Source organism: Heloderma suspectum, chromosome 7 (assembly GCF_057233095.1).
Source record: "Heloderma suspectum isolate Gila_16-S chromosome 7, 16-S_ref, whole genome shotgun sequence".
In the NCBI taxonomy this organism is placed as follows: Eukaryota; Metazoa; Chordata; class Lepidosauria; order Squamata; family Helodermatidae; genus Heloderma; species Heloderma suspectum.
The window spans coordinates 126,245,555-126,262,477 of NC_139464.1; the positions used below are offsets into that span (position 1 = coordinate 126,245,555).

The 16,923-nt window shown below is 49.6% G+C and overlaps 1 protein-coding gene across 2 annotated transcripts; it reads left to right on the forward strand.

Annotated features, from left to right (window-relative positions):
- The first annotated feature begins 1,331 nt into the window (after positions 1-1,331).
- Positions 1,332-15,768, forward strand: LOC146340311 (uncharacterized). 2 transcript variants are annotated; one of them, XR_014784523.1, is made up of 3 exons: positions 1,332-1,642; positions 5,412-5,506; positions 10,665-10,944. XR_014784523.1 is itself a non-coding variant. In XM_084811399.1 (3 exons), the coding sequence occupies exons 1-3, from the start codon at positions 1,613-1,615 to the stop codon at positions 15,700-15,702; spliced, it is 324 nt and encodes a 107-aa protein (XP_084667525.1). In that variant the 5' UTR covers positions 1,338-1,612; the 3' UTR covers positions 15,703-15,768. The 2 variants fall into 2 exon arrangements, 1 of the variants encoding a protein (XP_084667525.1); XM_084811399.1 differs by lacking the exon at positions 10,665-10,944 and adding an exon at positions 15,504-15,768 and having other exon boundaries at positions 1,338-1,642.
- Positions 15,769-16,923: the final 1,155 nt, after the last annotated feature.

Below are 16,923 nucleotides of genomic sequence, written 5' to 3' on the forward strand. Positions count from 1 at the left end.
TCGGCCAGCGCGCAGGGGAGGAGCGGGGGAGCTCCGCGCAATCGCATATGAAGAAACCGACGTTGATGTTTGTCGATCGATCTGCAGCAAGGCGGAAATGGGCGGGGGGGAGCCTGGAACATCCAGACGTCTCTGCAAAGAATAATATTCGCGCGTGTGAACTTGCATCAGTGTCGCGCTTTTGGCATGTTCGAAGTAGTTCACGTGTAGTAGCGGTAACCCTTACAATAACCCTGTAAGGTGGGTCAGTATGTCTCTCTCTCTCCCAGAGGAGGTTGCTGAGAAAGAGCAGCCTGCCAGAGGCCCCGCCTAGCGAGTTTACCGCCAAGGGGAAATTTGAGCCAGAGACCTCCCAGCCCAGAGCTCGCATTCTTAGCGCCCAGCCCTGTACGCGACTGCAGGGGTGTTCTACGGAATTCGAGGAAAGCGTGTAGAACTGGAGCTGCAGCCAGTCCTTCCAGCTCAAGAGCCTGTAGATTTCAAAAACAGCTGGATGACAAAAACCTAAATTACGCATTACCCCTTGTTCCTTAGGAAAAACAAGTAATCTTGTGATACTGCGTCCGCGGTCATTCCCTGGCCCATTTAAAGCACACCCGCCCGCTGGAGCCAAAGATTACAGGGCACTCTGGCCTCCTTCGTGGATTATTTGTTAAAGGGATTTGAGGGGGGCCGGGAGATATTCACGGAACATGTAAATCCCCGCTGACACGGAAGAGCCAAAAGCAGCGCGCGGGGCTGCGCGCATGGCGCGGGTTCCTCCGCAGGCGAGGCGGCGGTCTCCCGCGATCCCGGCCGTGCCTCCCCGCGGGGCGCCGGGCTCCCGGGCTGGCGCTCAGGATAACGGCCCCAAGCCGAAAGCCTCCCGGCGGCAGATGCGGCCTGTGGCGCGGAGCCGCGGACGCGGGGAGCCCCCGGCCGTTCAGGTGCGCCCGAGCGGCTCCGGCAGGGTCGACGCCTGGCTCCCCGGCCCCGCTGGGCGCGAGCGCGGCACGGCGGGCGCCTCCGGCCGGCAGCGCTCCGCGGGCCTCCGGAGCGGCCTCGGCCGAGCGGGGCCTGCCGCGCCGCCGGAGCCTCCTGCGCCGCGTGACGGAGCTCGAGCGATGCCGTGCTGCTGGCGCGGCTCTCCTGCTGCAGCGCGGCGAGCCTCGTGCGGAGGAGCCGCGGCGCTCGGCGGGGGCGCCTCCGCGCAGCGCGGGGCGGCTTCGCCCTGCCCGAGGCCTCCCGCCCGCTGGCGTGCGGAGGGCAGCCCGCTCGAGGGCCTCCTTGCGCGCCCGGGACGGCCTCGCGGAGGGTCGTCGGATTGGTGCCCGCTCCGCGCGCGTCTTGCCAGACGTCGGGGCGGCGGCGCAGAGCGCGCTTCCCGGGGCGAGCCCCGCTGGAGGCGCCGGCGGAGGGGGGCGTTATCTGGGGCCGTCGGAGCGCTCCGGGGCGGGGGCAGCAGGGAGCACCGAGGCACAGCTGCTGTCCCCCCGACCCTCTTGGCTCTTCCCAGCAGGGCACAACGGGGGGCGGTTTCCGTGCAGTTGCGCTTCCCCCTCCCATTGACAGCGGGGGGGGGGGGAGTAGATTAGCTACGCTGGTGTGGCTGTTCTGTACAGGACAACCTGAGATGGGTATTGGACAATGCCAGCAGACACCGGTAAACCTTAGCAATATGTATCCGGGTTAGGAGAATTACAACTTTTATGAGCATTAACCACAAAGCTGAAAATACTCTAATACCCCTGTAACCTCTAATAGCCCTTTAACTTGCAACACTTCACTTTCTGGCTTTCCTTTTCTTCGGAGATATATATCTTGTTCTTTAAGACAGCCGATGGTCTGTGTCTTTCTCTGTCTCATTCTGTAGCCCCCGGTCTCCCAGGCTGCCTGCGCCTCACAGCCGTTCTGCCCCACAGCACCCTCTCCACATCCAGTTCTCCACTGTCTGCAGGCCTCTCCAAAACCAGTCCCGTCCCAGTCCGACTGGCCAACTCGGCTCCCCCCTCACCCCATCCGGCACAACGCTCCTCCTGCCTGCCCATCCTCCTCCTCCCCAGCGTCCGCTATTGTCATACTTTCCACAGCAGATCCAGGGCTGGTGCAGCTGATGGGTCCAGACTGGGCCCATCTGGGGGAGAGTGGCTGCGGATCCAGCAGGCCCACGGCTGTCCCCTCTCCACCCCCAGAACGTCCCATTTAAGGGTTTTCCACCTGCTGCCCCGGCAGCGCCCCCTTGCGTGCAGAGTTGAGGCCCTCCCACCGCCAGCGCCCCTCTCTGTCAGTGCAGGGGCACCACCAGGCCGCCCTCACCCCCTCCGGCTATCCACACTGGCGGGGCGGGGTCAGGACCACACTCTGTCGGATGTGCGGGGCGGGGGATCACAAATGCTTTAAATGAATGAAATGAAATTGAAATTTGCCTCTAGGGCTAAGAGGCAGTGAGCCTCTGTGCCCCAGTTGCTGGGGCACAAGGGCAGGAGGGTGCAGTTGCACTCATGCCCTGCTTGAGCATTCCTGGCTGATGGCTGGCTGGCCACTGTGTGACCGGAATGCTGGGCTAGATGGACCCTGGCTCGGATCCAGCAGGGCACTTCTGATGTCCGAAACAATAAATGAAAATAGACGGACTCGGTTTCTTCTGTTGCAGCATGGTGGCTGGAAGAAGCATTTATCTCCTTCCGCCATGGTACCAATCCAGGGCATGTAATACCATCACAGAACAGAGTCACACACTTCACAGCAACATAAACAGCTATAGCATATGCGAGGGGGAGGGGAGTGGAAGAATATGTCATGTTGCAATAATATTTTCATACTCAATCTGTCTGGCATGTTCATCAAGTCATATGATTCCCAAATTCCTAAGGATTAAATCTGCCCAAAGATTGCGCCGAAACATGTTCATTTCGATATAATTTTCTTCAAACAATTTAATATATCAGTGGCATGTAAGGTTACAAGGTTGCAACACATGACCCAGTTCAGTCAATGTAGATTATTTATTCTTGAGCTTGCTGTCAGTTAAACTAGAGATTCCTACACTGGGGGAGGGTGAATCAAGAGTCATCAGTGGGCACTGAGAGACTTCAGGGTAGATCATCAGGGTACAGAGGTAGGAGCTGAGAAACAGCAAAGGAGGCAAAAGGGAGCTGTTGCTTCCTTCGTGGTTCTCGGTTGGAACCAGTACCTGCACTTTGAACAAATTACAAATCCTTTTGGGGAGCCTCTTGTTAAAAGCTTGGGAGCCACAAAGGTAGACCTGCGCTGGCTCATACAGAGCTCCTGGTTCTGTAGACTTTCTAAAGACCACCGAGGGTGAATCCTAAACATACTTACTGGGGGGGGGGGGGTCCATTGAGCTCTGGATGACTTGCTTCAGACTAAACATGCTTAGGGTTGAGCTGTAGTTCTGTTAAGGTGCTTGGCTAGCTGGGGAAGCTGGGAGTTGTAGGGCTTTTTCCTGTCTCAGCATGCATAGCATTGCACCCTTAAAAGTTTTTTCAAACTTCCTACCTTCAAGGAACCCTTTTCACATCAAGCTGTCTGCTGATAATTGCCTGCTCTAGAACCTCTGCCTGTCGAAGAAGTTCCTCGATCATCTTAAAAACAAAAACAAAATTGCCCTCCTGCAAAAGTGTGAAATTGCCAAAAGATTGTTTTTAATGGCTTACATTTGTTTACTTCCTAACATGGCACTGTTTTGTTTTGTTTTAATTTTCCCCTTCAAACTGCACTCCTGCAAGTAAGTGTGTGTGTGTGTGAGAGAGATTTGGAGAGGAAATAGCTGCTTCTGGGACATTTTAAATTGGAAGAATGGCATGGCTAAATCACCTGTTCCATAGCAACCTGTTCAATTTAACAATGCCAGTATTTGGGATTGTAATTTGTACTTTTTTCGTATAGGACCACAATTATACTCCTGCAGGAAGGGGCTTCACACACACACACACACACACACACAAAAACCAGACACACAGGTCACCTGGTCACAGTCTTCTGTATGGGGGAGATCTGTACTGTATTTCTATTTAAATTCTAGTCATTATTTCTAAATGTGCATCTGTGCATAGAAATTAGCATGTGCAACGTTCATGTGAATCTGTATCCTCTTTACTGTTCTTTTTTCGGTGATACCTAAGTGACCATCCTAACAACAAGCGGAGCAGAACCCAAGAGATATTGGAATGGCAGAACAATAACAGTAGGGGAACTGGGGAGATCTGCTCAGCAGAGAAGTGTGCCCAACGCTTCTCTGTGCCTGCACACTGCAGAGGAAAAATCTGTAACAGTAGATAAGGGAAACTTGTCTGCCATTACGGATCCTTTCATTGAGGAAAGCCTGATGGGCTTCCTGGGAATTGCAAGGTTCCTTGGAACAGTTTGAAAAACTGGGGGATGCGCACATGAGTGCATGGGGTAGGGGTGGGCGGGGAGGTGTCATAACCGAAGTATATATGGATTAACAGTGGACATGGAAACTCTGTTTTAAGGCTTACCTCAGCCCCTATTTTAATTAAATCCGAATGACTGGGAATGGGTAAAGGAGACAAAGTCTCTGTGTAAGCTCCAAGAGGGAGACCCCAGTGGAAAGGCTTGTTTATTTCCTATTCAGCGGGATTAAGTGCAGGACCATTGACAAATCACAGCGAAACATCTGCATAGGGAGCATTCTCTCTGTCAAGGCCTAATCCACACAAAAAAAATCATTAATGCATTCAGGACATTCACATGCTTCTATCTGTAGTGTCTGGCTGGTCTATTTTAGCATCCTACTTGTAGGTGGTGATGCCTGCTTTTTTCCTGTACTAGTTGGATTTTATTTAAATCTACAACGAAATTGCCTGGAGTTGTTTTGCAAGCCTGTAGCAGCAATTAGGAAGTGGAAAGAGAACATTTTTTTCTGTATATGTATTAAAAATAGATAAGTTGAAGATCCGTAAGGCATGCTTTTGCCCCCCAGATGCTTTAGATTTCAGCTCCCATCAGCCCCAGCCAGAGTGGCCAATGGCCAGGAATTCTGGGAGTTGTAGTCAAATGCATCTGGAGGCACCAGGTTGGGGAATGCTGCTGAAAGGAATGGCCAGGATAAATGATGGGGAAACTCCACCCTCTATAGTGCCATAGTGTGTGACTACTGAGATCTGATTGCTGGAGTTTGGGTTTAGGTGAGCAAGAAACCCAAGCGATAACACTGTAGAGGAGGGGTATAACTTTATGGGATTATTCTGAGGAAAGGGGATTGTGGCTCTTCGCGCACATCCTCGGCCCTAATTCCAGCCTTCGTTCCAGGATATTTTCAGCTGCCCCGCTGCCCCCAAAATGTGGTTAAAAAAATTTTTCATTAAAAAAAACAAAGCGCCCATAGTGGCTACAGAGTGCCAAAAGGGCCAAAATGAACCATTTAATTTTTTTATTATCTTTTACAGAGTCTGCGAGGTGAAATGGTTCCTGGCCCTCCCACAGCTGCCCACCCCTTGTTGCAGGCTCAGCTCCCTTCACAGCTGGAAGATTCCTTGGAAGGGTAATTAATTTGGATTGGCTGAAGTGCTTTCCCATTGTTCCTAATTAATCCCCCCAGCTCTTAGCTTTGTTGGGTCAGGGGAGGGGACTGCTGATGACTCCCAAATCCAGTCCTCAACATCCTTCCCCCTAGGCTCTGCTCTCCAGGCAACACACAATAGATCCTGGTGTCTTCACAGCAGGGTTCTTTATTGCTACAGTGCATCAGAAAGCACTAATTTCTGAGGAGCTGCATAGCACATTGTCTCAGCTACAAAGCCTGCACTAAAAGACAGACGGAGAGCCCCACCCAGGCCTCTTGCAAGAAATAAAACTTGCATATTCTCTTAAAGCTATATGCACACATAGGCATACACCCTGGCAACTCGCTCTAGATCTTAATAAATTGCACTGCTGCATCAATCAACTTCACAGCCCCCCACCTCTGAATTTCCCTAAAATAACCAATGCACCAGGTGACTGGATAACAACACCACAGAGTTGTCATACGCTATGCTAAATCCCCACCCCCACCCTCAGTAAAATGGGAATAAAACACTAGGCGACTTTGCAGGGCTGGTGTAATCCACATTCTCTCAGCCACAGCCCTGACTCCTGTAATACAGATATAATCATCATTAACTTTATCCACATACGGTGTCTGGGTAATTTTGAAAATGTTTACAAACCCAGGTTTGGTTTGGTTTTTAATCAGACCTGGCTCAGAAAGATCACAAACTCCTGTCTTTGCTCCTGCCTTTTCTTTTTGGGTGTGATTCACTCCTGTCCAATCTCAGCTACACTAAAATCTTGGTTTTCTGAACTGATCTGTTGAGGCAGTGATCACTTCCTATCAGGGAAGACCCCCCCAAAGGCTTTAAAATGAACCAGGAAATTCTTTCTCCAGACAGTGGGTATGCCAGACATTGCTATGACTTCATTCATTAGCTAAAAACTCTGGGAGCAGGCTATTTTTGCTTATAAAGTAAATGGGCAGAATAGTGGCTGTACGTTTTGCCTCAAATATCAGGTTCTACAAGGGCTAGAGGCTTGCCCTTTTTTTAATGAAAGCTGAGAATCGGGATTATGGCTCTTCCAGGGAGGTCAACTGACCCCACCCACCAGCCCCTTCCTGCAGATGCCCATGTAATGGGCTTAAGTTACAGGAAGGCGGATTTCAGGTGAATGTCAGGAAAATCTTCCTAGTGGTCAGAGCAATCGGACAATGGACTCAACTGCCTAGGGAGGTGGTGGGCTTTGCTGCTCGAGGTATTCAAGAAAAGGCCAGATAGCCATCTGTCAAAGATGCTACAAACAGGGTTCCTCCACTGAGCAGTGGGTTGGACTCATTGGGCTAACCGTCCCCTTCTAACTTTATGATTCTATAGAGATTACACACACGCGCACACACACTGCACAGTCATACTACAAGAAACAAAAACCAGAAACAAACCCCAGACAAAACACGCCACAAAAGAAACCAAAGCCCAACACACACACAACCCAGGCAAAATACGCCACCCCCAAAACAAGAAAGCTAGAACAAGTCCAGGCAAAATATATACCACCTACACCCACAAAAAGCAGGCAAACGCATACACAGATAGGGCAGGCAAAGGACCCGCTCACTTTCTACCACCCCTCTAGACCCCCAGGATGCTCCCTACCACTCCCAGCTCACTTTCCCCCCTTTTCTGGGCGACTGGGAACACCTCCACATGAAGCGATGGGCTGCAGCTGCCCAGCATTTTTTACTCTCTGAGAATGCCTCTGGGGCCTATATGGGGCCTGAGGAATTCTTGGAAATAAAAATGGTGCTGGAGGTTGGTGCTTTGCATTGCAGCATGACAGCCTCCCAGGGGTTTTTTAAAAATGTTTTTAATTTTATTAAAATAAAGATGTCAGGAGAAGCAGGGAGCCCGGCAGGTGCCCATGGAAGTCTCTGTGGGCACGTTATTGCCCACGGGCACCACGTTGGAGGCCCCAGATTTGTGGCCAGCACATGCACAAGAGCCTGCTGAAGGGCCAGATGGGACCCCCCCACACACAGCGTTCATGGGGTATCTGGTTCTGACCCTGATCTAGAGCAGGAATGGGAGAACCAGGGATGTTCATGTTTGCCGAAATTCTCTGAACTTCACTTCGAAGCGGAGTTCAGCTCACTCCTGTTCTCATTCGCAGCATGTTTTTTGGTTCATTTGAACTGGAAAAGCGCACATTTCTGTGTGAATTTTCAAAAAAGCACATTTCCCCCCATTGACTGTACCATGAAAATACACATTTTTTCTAACATGACCACAAGTTCAGGAACTTGCAAACTTTTCTGAAAAATGCTTTTGCGTTTGCATGATTTGTGAATTGAAACAAGATTCTCATACATTCCTAATCTATCAATCATGACTTTAGCAGTGCTACAGCTGAGGGAGCCCTCCCACACATCTGTGTTAAATGCCTCTGTGTTTGCGGGTGATCTCAGTGGAGGCATCTCCTTACCTATTCCTTCTAGTAATCTATTCTGTTAAAATGAGGAGGACCCCCAGGGATGCAGCATCAAAATAAAAAGAAGTTAAGCATAGGCACATGTGAGTTTAGCTACAGGGTGAGGAGGCCACGGCACTCACAGAATCATAGAATCATAGAATGGTAGGGTTGGAAGGGGCCTATAAGACCATCAAGTCCAACCCCCTGCTCGATGCAGGAATCCAGGTCAGAGCATCCCTGACAGATGGCTGAGACAGAATTGAAAAGGTATGTGTGGGGGGAGATAAGCAACTGCAGTGAAATTTTCTGGATTTTTAAATGAACAAACCAAAAGAATGATCGGCAAACCTATTTCAGAAGGGTAGGGAAAGCACACACTTTCTCCTGGGCTTCGTTCTGCCAAAGGAGAGTGGGAAGGGTTAAGGCTTCCTCTGCCCTGCCCGGCAGAGACTGGCGCAGTTGCTCCTGGTCTCCGCAGCAGAGCAGGACAGGACTGGAGCGGAGAGAGAAATGTCGTGGAGTTTCTCTCTCGGCTCCTGTCCCATCCTGCTTCCGCTGCTGCTGCACCATCACTGCACACAACGGCAGCTCGTCAGGGCAGGGGGAGGCTGCTCAATTATCAGGCGGCTCACCCCAATGGATCGTCTTGCGTGCCCCCTGGGTGCGTGCCTCCCACTTTGGACACCACTGCGCTAGCTTCTGGTCCTCTCCTCTCCAGCAACACCAGCTCTCTCACAATGAGCAAGCAGAGGCTGACTCACAGCAAAGCTCCCTCCCTCCCGCCTCCCCTTCCTTCTTCCCTTCCCTCCTCATCTTCTGCCCCTGGCGGTGGCTGGATCTCTCTCAAATTGATACATTTGGTCTCTCCATGTCCTCTCCCCTTCCCCCTTCCCTCCTCCTCCTCGTGATATTTCAGAAGTTGATACATTTTGGAGACAGCCCATCTGGGCTGCTCAGAAGGCATAAGAAGAGCTCTGAATATACGAGGCGGACCAAGGCGCCCTGTAGGTAACCTGATTCAGTTTGTGGTGCCTCAGTGCTGGCCTGATCTGCTTCTTAACAAGATGAGGCACCTCTGAATCAGCCCACTTAGTGGTTGAGTGTGGGTTGTTTTGAGCCATGTGTTGTTTGTGGAACCGCGAGTTATCGTGTTGCCTGAACACATCCAGTATAGTTTGTTAACATGCAGCATGGCTTATTTTCTCAAATAAGCTCCCTTGAGGACCCATGGTTGGTTGTTGGGTTGTTCAGAGTGGTTAACAAGCCACCCTGGCTGCGTTCAGACAACACAATAACCCACACTGAGGAAAAGTGCTGCGTTCAGACAACAAGGTCACCCACAGTTCAACAAACAACTCAAGGTACAAAACAACCCACACTCAACCACTGAGTGTGGGTTAGCATGTTGTGTGAACAGCCTCACTATCAGTCAAACAGAGGCATTGAAAAGGCATATGGCAGCCCACCTGGACACCACAAAAGACAGTGGAGCAATTACTTAAAGAACGAACCCCCCAGAAAGGCTGCTGCCACCACCATTCATCAGGGTAAGGTGCCCCCAAGCTGAAAATGTTTAGATTTTTTTCTGCCCCCTGAACATATTTTTCCCCTCCGTTTCTCTCTGCCCTTCTCTCTGCTGCCCTTGTTTTTTGGGAGAAAAAAGGTTGCTAAAATCTATTAGGCATGGCACAAAAATAAAAATGGGAGATTGTGTTTTCCCACAAGTGTACAATCTAAAGGAGACAGACATAAGAAGCCACAGAGAATGTGAAGGGACAGGAGCAGGCTGTCCATTGCTCGGCTGTCTAAAAGGAAACAAGCACTGACGTCTGGGTGAAATTCCCCCTCCCATGTAAATGGGAGCCAATTTTCTGCTGCTTTATTGAGGGGGGGATGCTTATCTTACTTAACCTTATGAGGTGGCTGGGGGTTTTCTGGAGATGATGGAGGGGTTTAAACTTTTTTAAAAGGCCCACAGCACTCAAAGTAGCATGGGGAAATTTATCCCCTCATGATCCCGATGGAGCAGCTTCATTTCACTGCTCCCTACCAAATGAAGGGTTGGAAAAGAACCAGCCAAAATTATTATAAACATCAGATTGTAAGCGAAAGGAAAATGAAAAAAGAAAGGTGAGTCTTGAGAAGCTTTTTCAAAGAGAAGGGAGAAGTAATTGAATAAACATTATGTGGGAGAGAATCCCAAGCATGCATAGAAGCAAGTGGAGAAGGATGCAGAGAAGAGAAGAGAAGAGAATATGAGAAAGTGCTGAGAAGTATCTGCTTAAGTGAAGTGACTGCGGAAGCCAGCTTACTGTGTCAAGAAGCTCAATTTTGGAAAAGAAGAACCAGCAGCACACTTTTGCCATCTTCTGGGCAAAGAGAGGAAAATGCTGCCAAATGGTTTAAACATCTTTTTCTTATGAATTTCTCACCACTTCATGTTCTCAAGGCTAGGGCGGGACAATGGCTTGTTCCCATTAAGGAATAACCTCTTCTACACTCTAGTGCTGTGCTGAAATCTGTCCTCCAATTTCATGAAAGTTTTCTCCTCCTGTAAAAGAGGCTTCCGTTTTTCTCCCTCAGAGCATTTCAGAATTTCTTTTGAATTTCTTTTGGTGGTGTTTTTGAGCGTACCTTATCACTGCAAGGTGGCTGAGGGCAGTATGTGTGTTCTTACACATCTCTCCATTGCTCTGCAGCCTCCCCAGATGCCTGTGCTTACTGATCTGAAAAAGAGACCTGTGGGAGGAGTTACCTCCTGATGTCATCTCCTGCCAGAGCGATTATTGTACGATGAAAGACAGGACACACCCCTAACCCACCTCATAAGTAAGGAAAAAGTAGAAAAACAGTGTGGCCAAAGGGTAGAAAAAATGTAGCCATAACTATGTCCTGTGACTCATCTCTCACATCACCTTCCTATTGTAAGAGTGACAGGAGAAGATGTTGCATAGCATATAAAGTTCTCATCTAAACCCTCAGTTCTAAACGGAGATACTTGACTATAAAAGCCACGGATTATGTTGGCCTGGTCCAGGGACTGTTCACGTGTTTGTTGGCCTCTAGTATTCTATCCAGGGTGAGATTGGGAGCTGGTCTCGCCTTATCTTCCCTACACTTTCCCTGCTCCCCTCAAGTTAAAAACAGAACTGCGTGATCCTGAAGTCAGATAAATCTGGCATCTCCTGTTATATTAATTCCCTTCTGCACATGGTGAGAAATCTTCCTCTGTATCTTCCTCTGTTTTGAGGTGGCTTTATGGAGCAGTCTACGCACAACAGCTGCTGCATGGATGCCAATTAAACACCGTTTCTGGAGAGGCTACTCCATGCCACCACCAGGAATGTCCAGGGGTGTCATGAAGACTCTCTCTGACATGATGGAGGGATCTACCTGGTAATCTCTTTTGCATGTTACAAGCACTATGTGGGATACCCAGCAATGTGTTGGCTACTTCAGTCTACCTCCATATGATCATTATAATGTATCGCCCTTAGAGTAGATGGTATGCTCTTCCTTCTAGTGGCAACTGGGAAGTATTAACGAGTCCCTTCTGAAAAATCCACATCTGCCCTCAAAACACTATTGAGATGCAGAAGCGTCTATAGTGATATTGTCAACCCTATATTAATCCCTTGTGGATGAGGAACTGAGGCTGAGAGAAAGTAGTTTGCCTGCTGTGAACAACACTGGGCAGAACTGGGAATAGAATGTGTGAGTCCAGAGGTGCAGTACTGATCTTACCCCAGATAAAATCTTGAGGGCCAAGTAAAAACTAAATAGGTCTCCAATTACAAGTTTAGAAGGACTGCAGATTAAGACAGAACTCCAGGATGGGTGAATTGGACATCCACCCAAGTAGTAGCAGAAGAAATCCTGAGGCCTAATATGAAGTAAAGCATAATATAAAGTGGGCACAGTGCATGAGACACAGAATGACAATCTGTTACTGGAACAGATTTGAACAGATTTGAAAAAGGCAGGAGAGATGCATTACTGTGATGATAATACATCACAATATTATCATCACTGGGGGGGTTTCAACCAGAGGAATCATAGAATAGTAGGGTTGGAAGGGGCCTACAAGGCCATCGAGTCCAACCCCCTGCTCAATGCAGGAATCCAAGTCAGAGCATCCCTGACAGATGGCTGTCCAGCCTCGTCTTGAAGGCCTCCAGTGTGGGAGAGCCCACCGCCTCCCCAGGTAATTGGTTCCATTGTCGTATTGCTCTGACACTCAGGAAGTTTTTCCTGATGTTCAGCCGGAATCTGGCTTCCTGTAACTTGAGCCCATTATTCCGTGTCCTGCACTCTGGGAGGATCGAGAAGAGATCCTGGCCTTCCCCTCTGTGACAACCTTTCAAGTACTTGAAGAGCGCTATCATATCTCCCCTCAGTCTTCTCAAGGCTAAACATGCCCAGTTCTTTCAGTCTCTCTTCATAGGGCCTACACATTTCCCTACACATTTCCTTCCACAACTATGCGAGGGGCTCTGGCTGGTACCTGCATCCCCAGCTGACTCCAGCTGTAATGCACCGGTTGACACAGCAATGTCATCAGGAACTGAGAAAGAAGAATCACAGGAAAAAAGCCCTGTTAGTGCAAGAATTGATTCCTGTTCTGCAATGTCTGCAACATTTCTTATATCTGGAATCCAAAGCCCTCTACAGTATATCATTTTCCTTACTCTTGAGCCAGTCTGTGATAATCCCTAGCAGGGAGTAATTCATTCACTCACTCACTCACTCACTCACTCACTCACTCATTCATTCTATATCCCGCCATTTTTCCTCTTTAAGAAACCCAAGGTGGCGTACATAATTCTCCTCCTCTCCATTTTATCCTCACAACAACTCTGTGAGGTAGGATAGGCTGAGAGTCTGTGACTGGCCCAAAGTCACCCAGTGAGCTTCCATGGCCGAGTGGGGACTAGAACCCAGATCTCCTGGCTCCTAGTCCAACACTCTAGCCACTACACCACACTGGCTCTCCAATCTCAAATACATACATGATCCTCTTTCTTCCAGCTTATAGAAAGGGTTTCTTAGCTCAAATTTAATAAGCATGATTTTCAGGGGGCTATTTTCACAAGAGATTTGCTGTGAAGTTACAGCAGCCTGGGGTCATTCGTGACAGATGGCACCATCACCAATCTGCTGCCAACCAGCCACTTCCCTCTTGAAAAGCCGCATTGTCTGAAACTCCTTTTACTCTGACTTTTTTTTTCTTTACCGAAAGCAGCTCCCTAATGGTTTTGCCACAGTGTGCTTTACCCCCACACACACATTAAATCCTGGGCATGCCTCTGTGACCTGGCCGTGACATAGTCAAGGGGCACCTCATTCCCTCATTTCCCCAGTTGAAGTAGTTTTTCCCATATCTCCCCCTTCTGTGCATGTTTACTCAGAAGTAAGAAATAAATCTCACTCCCCTGCAGTGAATCTTTAACAGATCTCAATGCATATGGAGCCACGGTAAATCATTAAAGCGTGTAAAGGGTTAAAGACTAGTAACTCAGCCTAAAGTTATCTTGAGGCCCTGCTTCTTTGATGTTCTGTAGCTTCTCTGTTGTTATGTAAACTCACAGTAGTGTTCATTCAAGATCACAGGAGCTTCTCATCTCATTGTGAGCAGAGAGAAGGAGAAAGGGGGTAGAACAGGGATTGGAAGCAATAATTCTGCAGCAGAGTGCTGTAATGGGGAAAAACTGGGCTGCTTTCATGGGAAGCCTTCAGATGCTGCATTCCAGAACTGGGGATTTGGGCTTGTCAAGGCAAAAGTGCGCACACTGGGGAAAAAGGCAGGGGGAGATAAAATAGTAGCAGAAGGGAGCCTTCAAAATTGTGAATTAGTTGCTCTCCATTCATAGCAGCAGGAGGGAGCCTGGGCAGGGGGCGGGGGGAAACAAGGCTCTCTCATTGGTTGAGCAGCCCCTGCCAGTCTGATGTTCAGTTCTACTCCCCCCACCCCACCTGGAAGTATGTTCCTTTCAAGTGCTGTGTGACCCCTGAAAACTGAATTTTAAAGGTGTGGTACACTCGGCTTTTCTTGCTTTGTGTGTCCCTGATGGCCCAAAGCCGATTCCATGAAAATCCAGGTAATCCTCCAATGTGCGTCTCATTCTGTTGTCGTGAAGCCCCCCCCCCTTCTAACCTGCAGTACTCTCTAAAGGCACTAAGGTGACGATTTAGGTGAATCTAAATTATGTATTATAAGTTCACCCGGTATTGGCTCCTCCAAGCATATTACAAGACCAGTAACATGTGGTCACAGTGTCCTTCTTGTATTATACAGAGTGGTGACACATGTGGAATGCAAACGAATGCTCACATTAATTACAACAAACACACCACAAAGTTATATTTGAGTTTTGCTCATGCATCCTTGATGAAAATACAAGAATCCCCGATTTCACTAATAAACTATGCCCTCAAAATGAAGGGAACACCTTTACTGTTTTAATAATGGATCGTGACCCCCAAAGCAGAAACCACATCTTTAAATGTTTTAAAAGCAAGAGGCTCCAGTTGACTCAATCAAGGCAGTCTCCAGTATCTAAATTTAAACAATAAACTCTTTTGGTTGGGACCTGTCATTTGCTTATGTTAGTTTGTAAAGCACAATGAACATTGGTGGTGCTATATAAATAATACTAATCGTGTTCGTCAGCAGGGGGTATTAAAAGCGTTAGTGCCTTGTATCCCTGAAAAAGAAGGGGGATTCCCTTGAGGGAATTTCCACCGGGGCTGTGCATTCACCCCTTGATCTGACTCGGTAGCCACTTTGGGTCTTCCGAGGCAGGCCCGATTCAGCTTGAGCTGATTTGGGGGGCCCGACCCGCCTCGGCCTACAAAGCTGAAGTGGGATTCAGACATCCAAATCCCACTTCAGCCCCCAAACACACCGCCCAGCCCCCAGATCCCTACCTGGGCCCTAGTTCAGGGGGGGCACCGCCATCAGGGGAGCTGCCGCTGCTGCTGGTGCCACCAGGGGAGCCACTGCCGGCACTGCTGGGGAAGGCGCTGCTGGGGAAAACGCCTGTTGCAGCCTGCCGACAGGCACGAGGGCAGAAGTCGCCCTCCAGCTGCGCCCTCTCCTTCCTTGCAAGGAGGGGAGGGCACCCAGTTGGAAGACGACTCCTGCCAGCGAGGACAGGCTGCCGCTGCTGCCGCCACCAACTCCTAGGCCCTCTGGACACGTGCCAGCAGCCATCTTGTTCTGGGGAATGGGGGGAGCCATTTCCCCCTGTTTTTGTGCTGTGGCTGTGCCCGCAAGTGGCAGATCCATGATTTTTCTGGTTCAGTCCGTGCAGGCAGATGTGCTCTGCGATATGTTAGTGGTTTGGGGGATTTACTCTGCAAAAATCATATGAAATCAAGAGGATCCCTGCCAAATCTTACTACACCTCCATTATTGCATCCTTGAAATGTCGCGCAGCAGAATTGTTCTGGGTGGTGAAGGGCCTGTTGGGATCTGGCTTGGGCTCAGAGAAATTGGGGTTGGAGTCCTCGGTCATCTGCTGTAATAAATTTGCTAGGCACTTGGAGGAGAAAGTTGCTCGTGTTCACTCAGAACTTGACGCCACCGTTATCGCAGAGTCTGGGGAGGTGTCCAGTGCTCCGTCTGGTTGTGTTCCTGGGATCAGTTTTGGTTGCTGCAGCCTGATGATGAGGACAAGACGCTTGAAACCGTCCAGCCCACTGCATGTAAGCTTGACCCTTGCCCATCTGGGCTAACACGATCTAGCAGCGGTGGATTGGCTGGGTGGGTCGAGGCGGTGGTAAGTGCTTCGCTCTGCCAGGGGGTGGTGCCTGCCTCCTTGAAAGAGGCTGTAGTACGCCCTCTCCTGAAGAGGCCCCCCAGGACCCAGAGGAGTGTGAGAACTGTCGTCCCATCACTAATATCCCCTGCTTGAGTGTGTGGTGGCTGGGCAACTTCAGACGCTCTTGGAGGAAACTGATTATCTGGACCCATTTCAGTCTGGTTTCAGGCCAGGGTACGGCACTGAAATGGCCTTCGTTGCTCTGACTGACGACCTACTCCAGGGGAAAGACGGGGGGAGTGCCGCCATGCTGATCTTCCTGGATCTCTCAGCAGCTTTTGATACCATTGATCATGGTGTCTTACTGGATCAGCACTGCAGGATGGGAGTTGGGGGCACTGTGCCACAGTGGTTCTGCTCCTACCTGCGGGGCTGATTCCAGAGCGTAGTACTGGGGGGTTCCTGTTCTACCCCATGGCTATTAAGCTGTGAGGTGCCACAGGGTTCTATTCTATCCCCATGCTGTTCAACATCTATATGAAGCCTCTGGGTGAGGTCATTAAGATTTTTGGGGTGGGGAGTCACCAGTATGCTGGTGATACTCAGCTTTATTTCTCCTTGTTGTCGGAGTCAGCTGGGGTGGTGAAAGTGCTGGACCAGTGCTTGAAGGCTGTAATGGGCTGGATGAGGTCCAATAAACTGAAGCTGAATCCTGACAAGACGGAAGCTCTGTGGATTGGTGGTTCCAGAGCCTGGGAATTGGGCAAGCAACCTGTCCTGGACTCCCCCTGAAGGAGCAGGTGCGTAGCTTGGGGGACTCCTAGATCCATCCCTGTCACTGGAGCCCCAGGTAGACTCGGTGGCCCAGAGTACCTGGGGCCCACTTTGGCTGATCTGCCAGCTACGGCCTTTCCTGGACATGGATAACCTAGCCACAGTAGTACAAGCACTGGTAACTTCAGGATTAGACTACTGCAATGCACTTTATGTGGGGCTGCCCTTGAAGATGACTCAGAAGTTGCAGCTAGTGCAAAATGTGGCAGCTAGGCTGCTGACTGGAACACCTCATCAAAATCATATAACACCACTTAAAGGAATTGCACTGACTCTTGATACGCTTCTGGTAGGAATTCAAGGTTTTGGTGATGACATTTAAAGCCTTAAGCAGCTTGGGACCTCGATATTTGAGGGAGCA

Bases quoted from the DNA above. Each gene is read 5' to 3' on its own strand.
- LOC146340311 (XM_084811399.1), top strand. From the start codon at position 1,613: ATGGGTATTGGACAATGCCAGCAGACACCG. The intron at 1,643-5,411 runs GTAAACCTTAGC...TATCTTTTACAG, and splicing joins GACAATGCCAGCAGACACCG to AGTCTGCGAGGTGAAATGGT. The intron at 5,507-15,503 runs GTAATTAATTTG...TAAATTTGCTAG, and splicing joins CTGGAAGATTCCTTGGAAGG to GCACTTGGAGGAGAAAGTTG.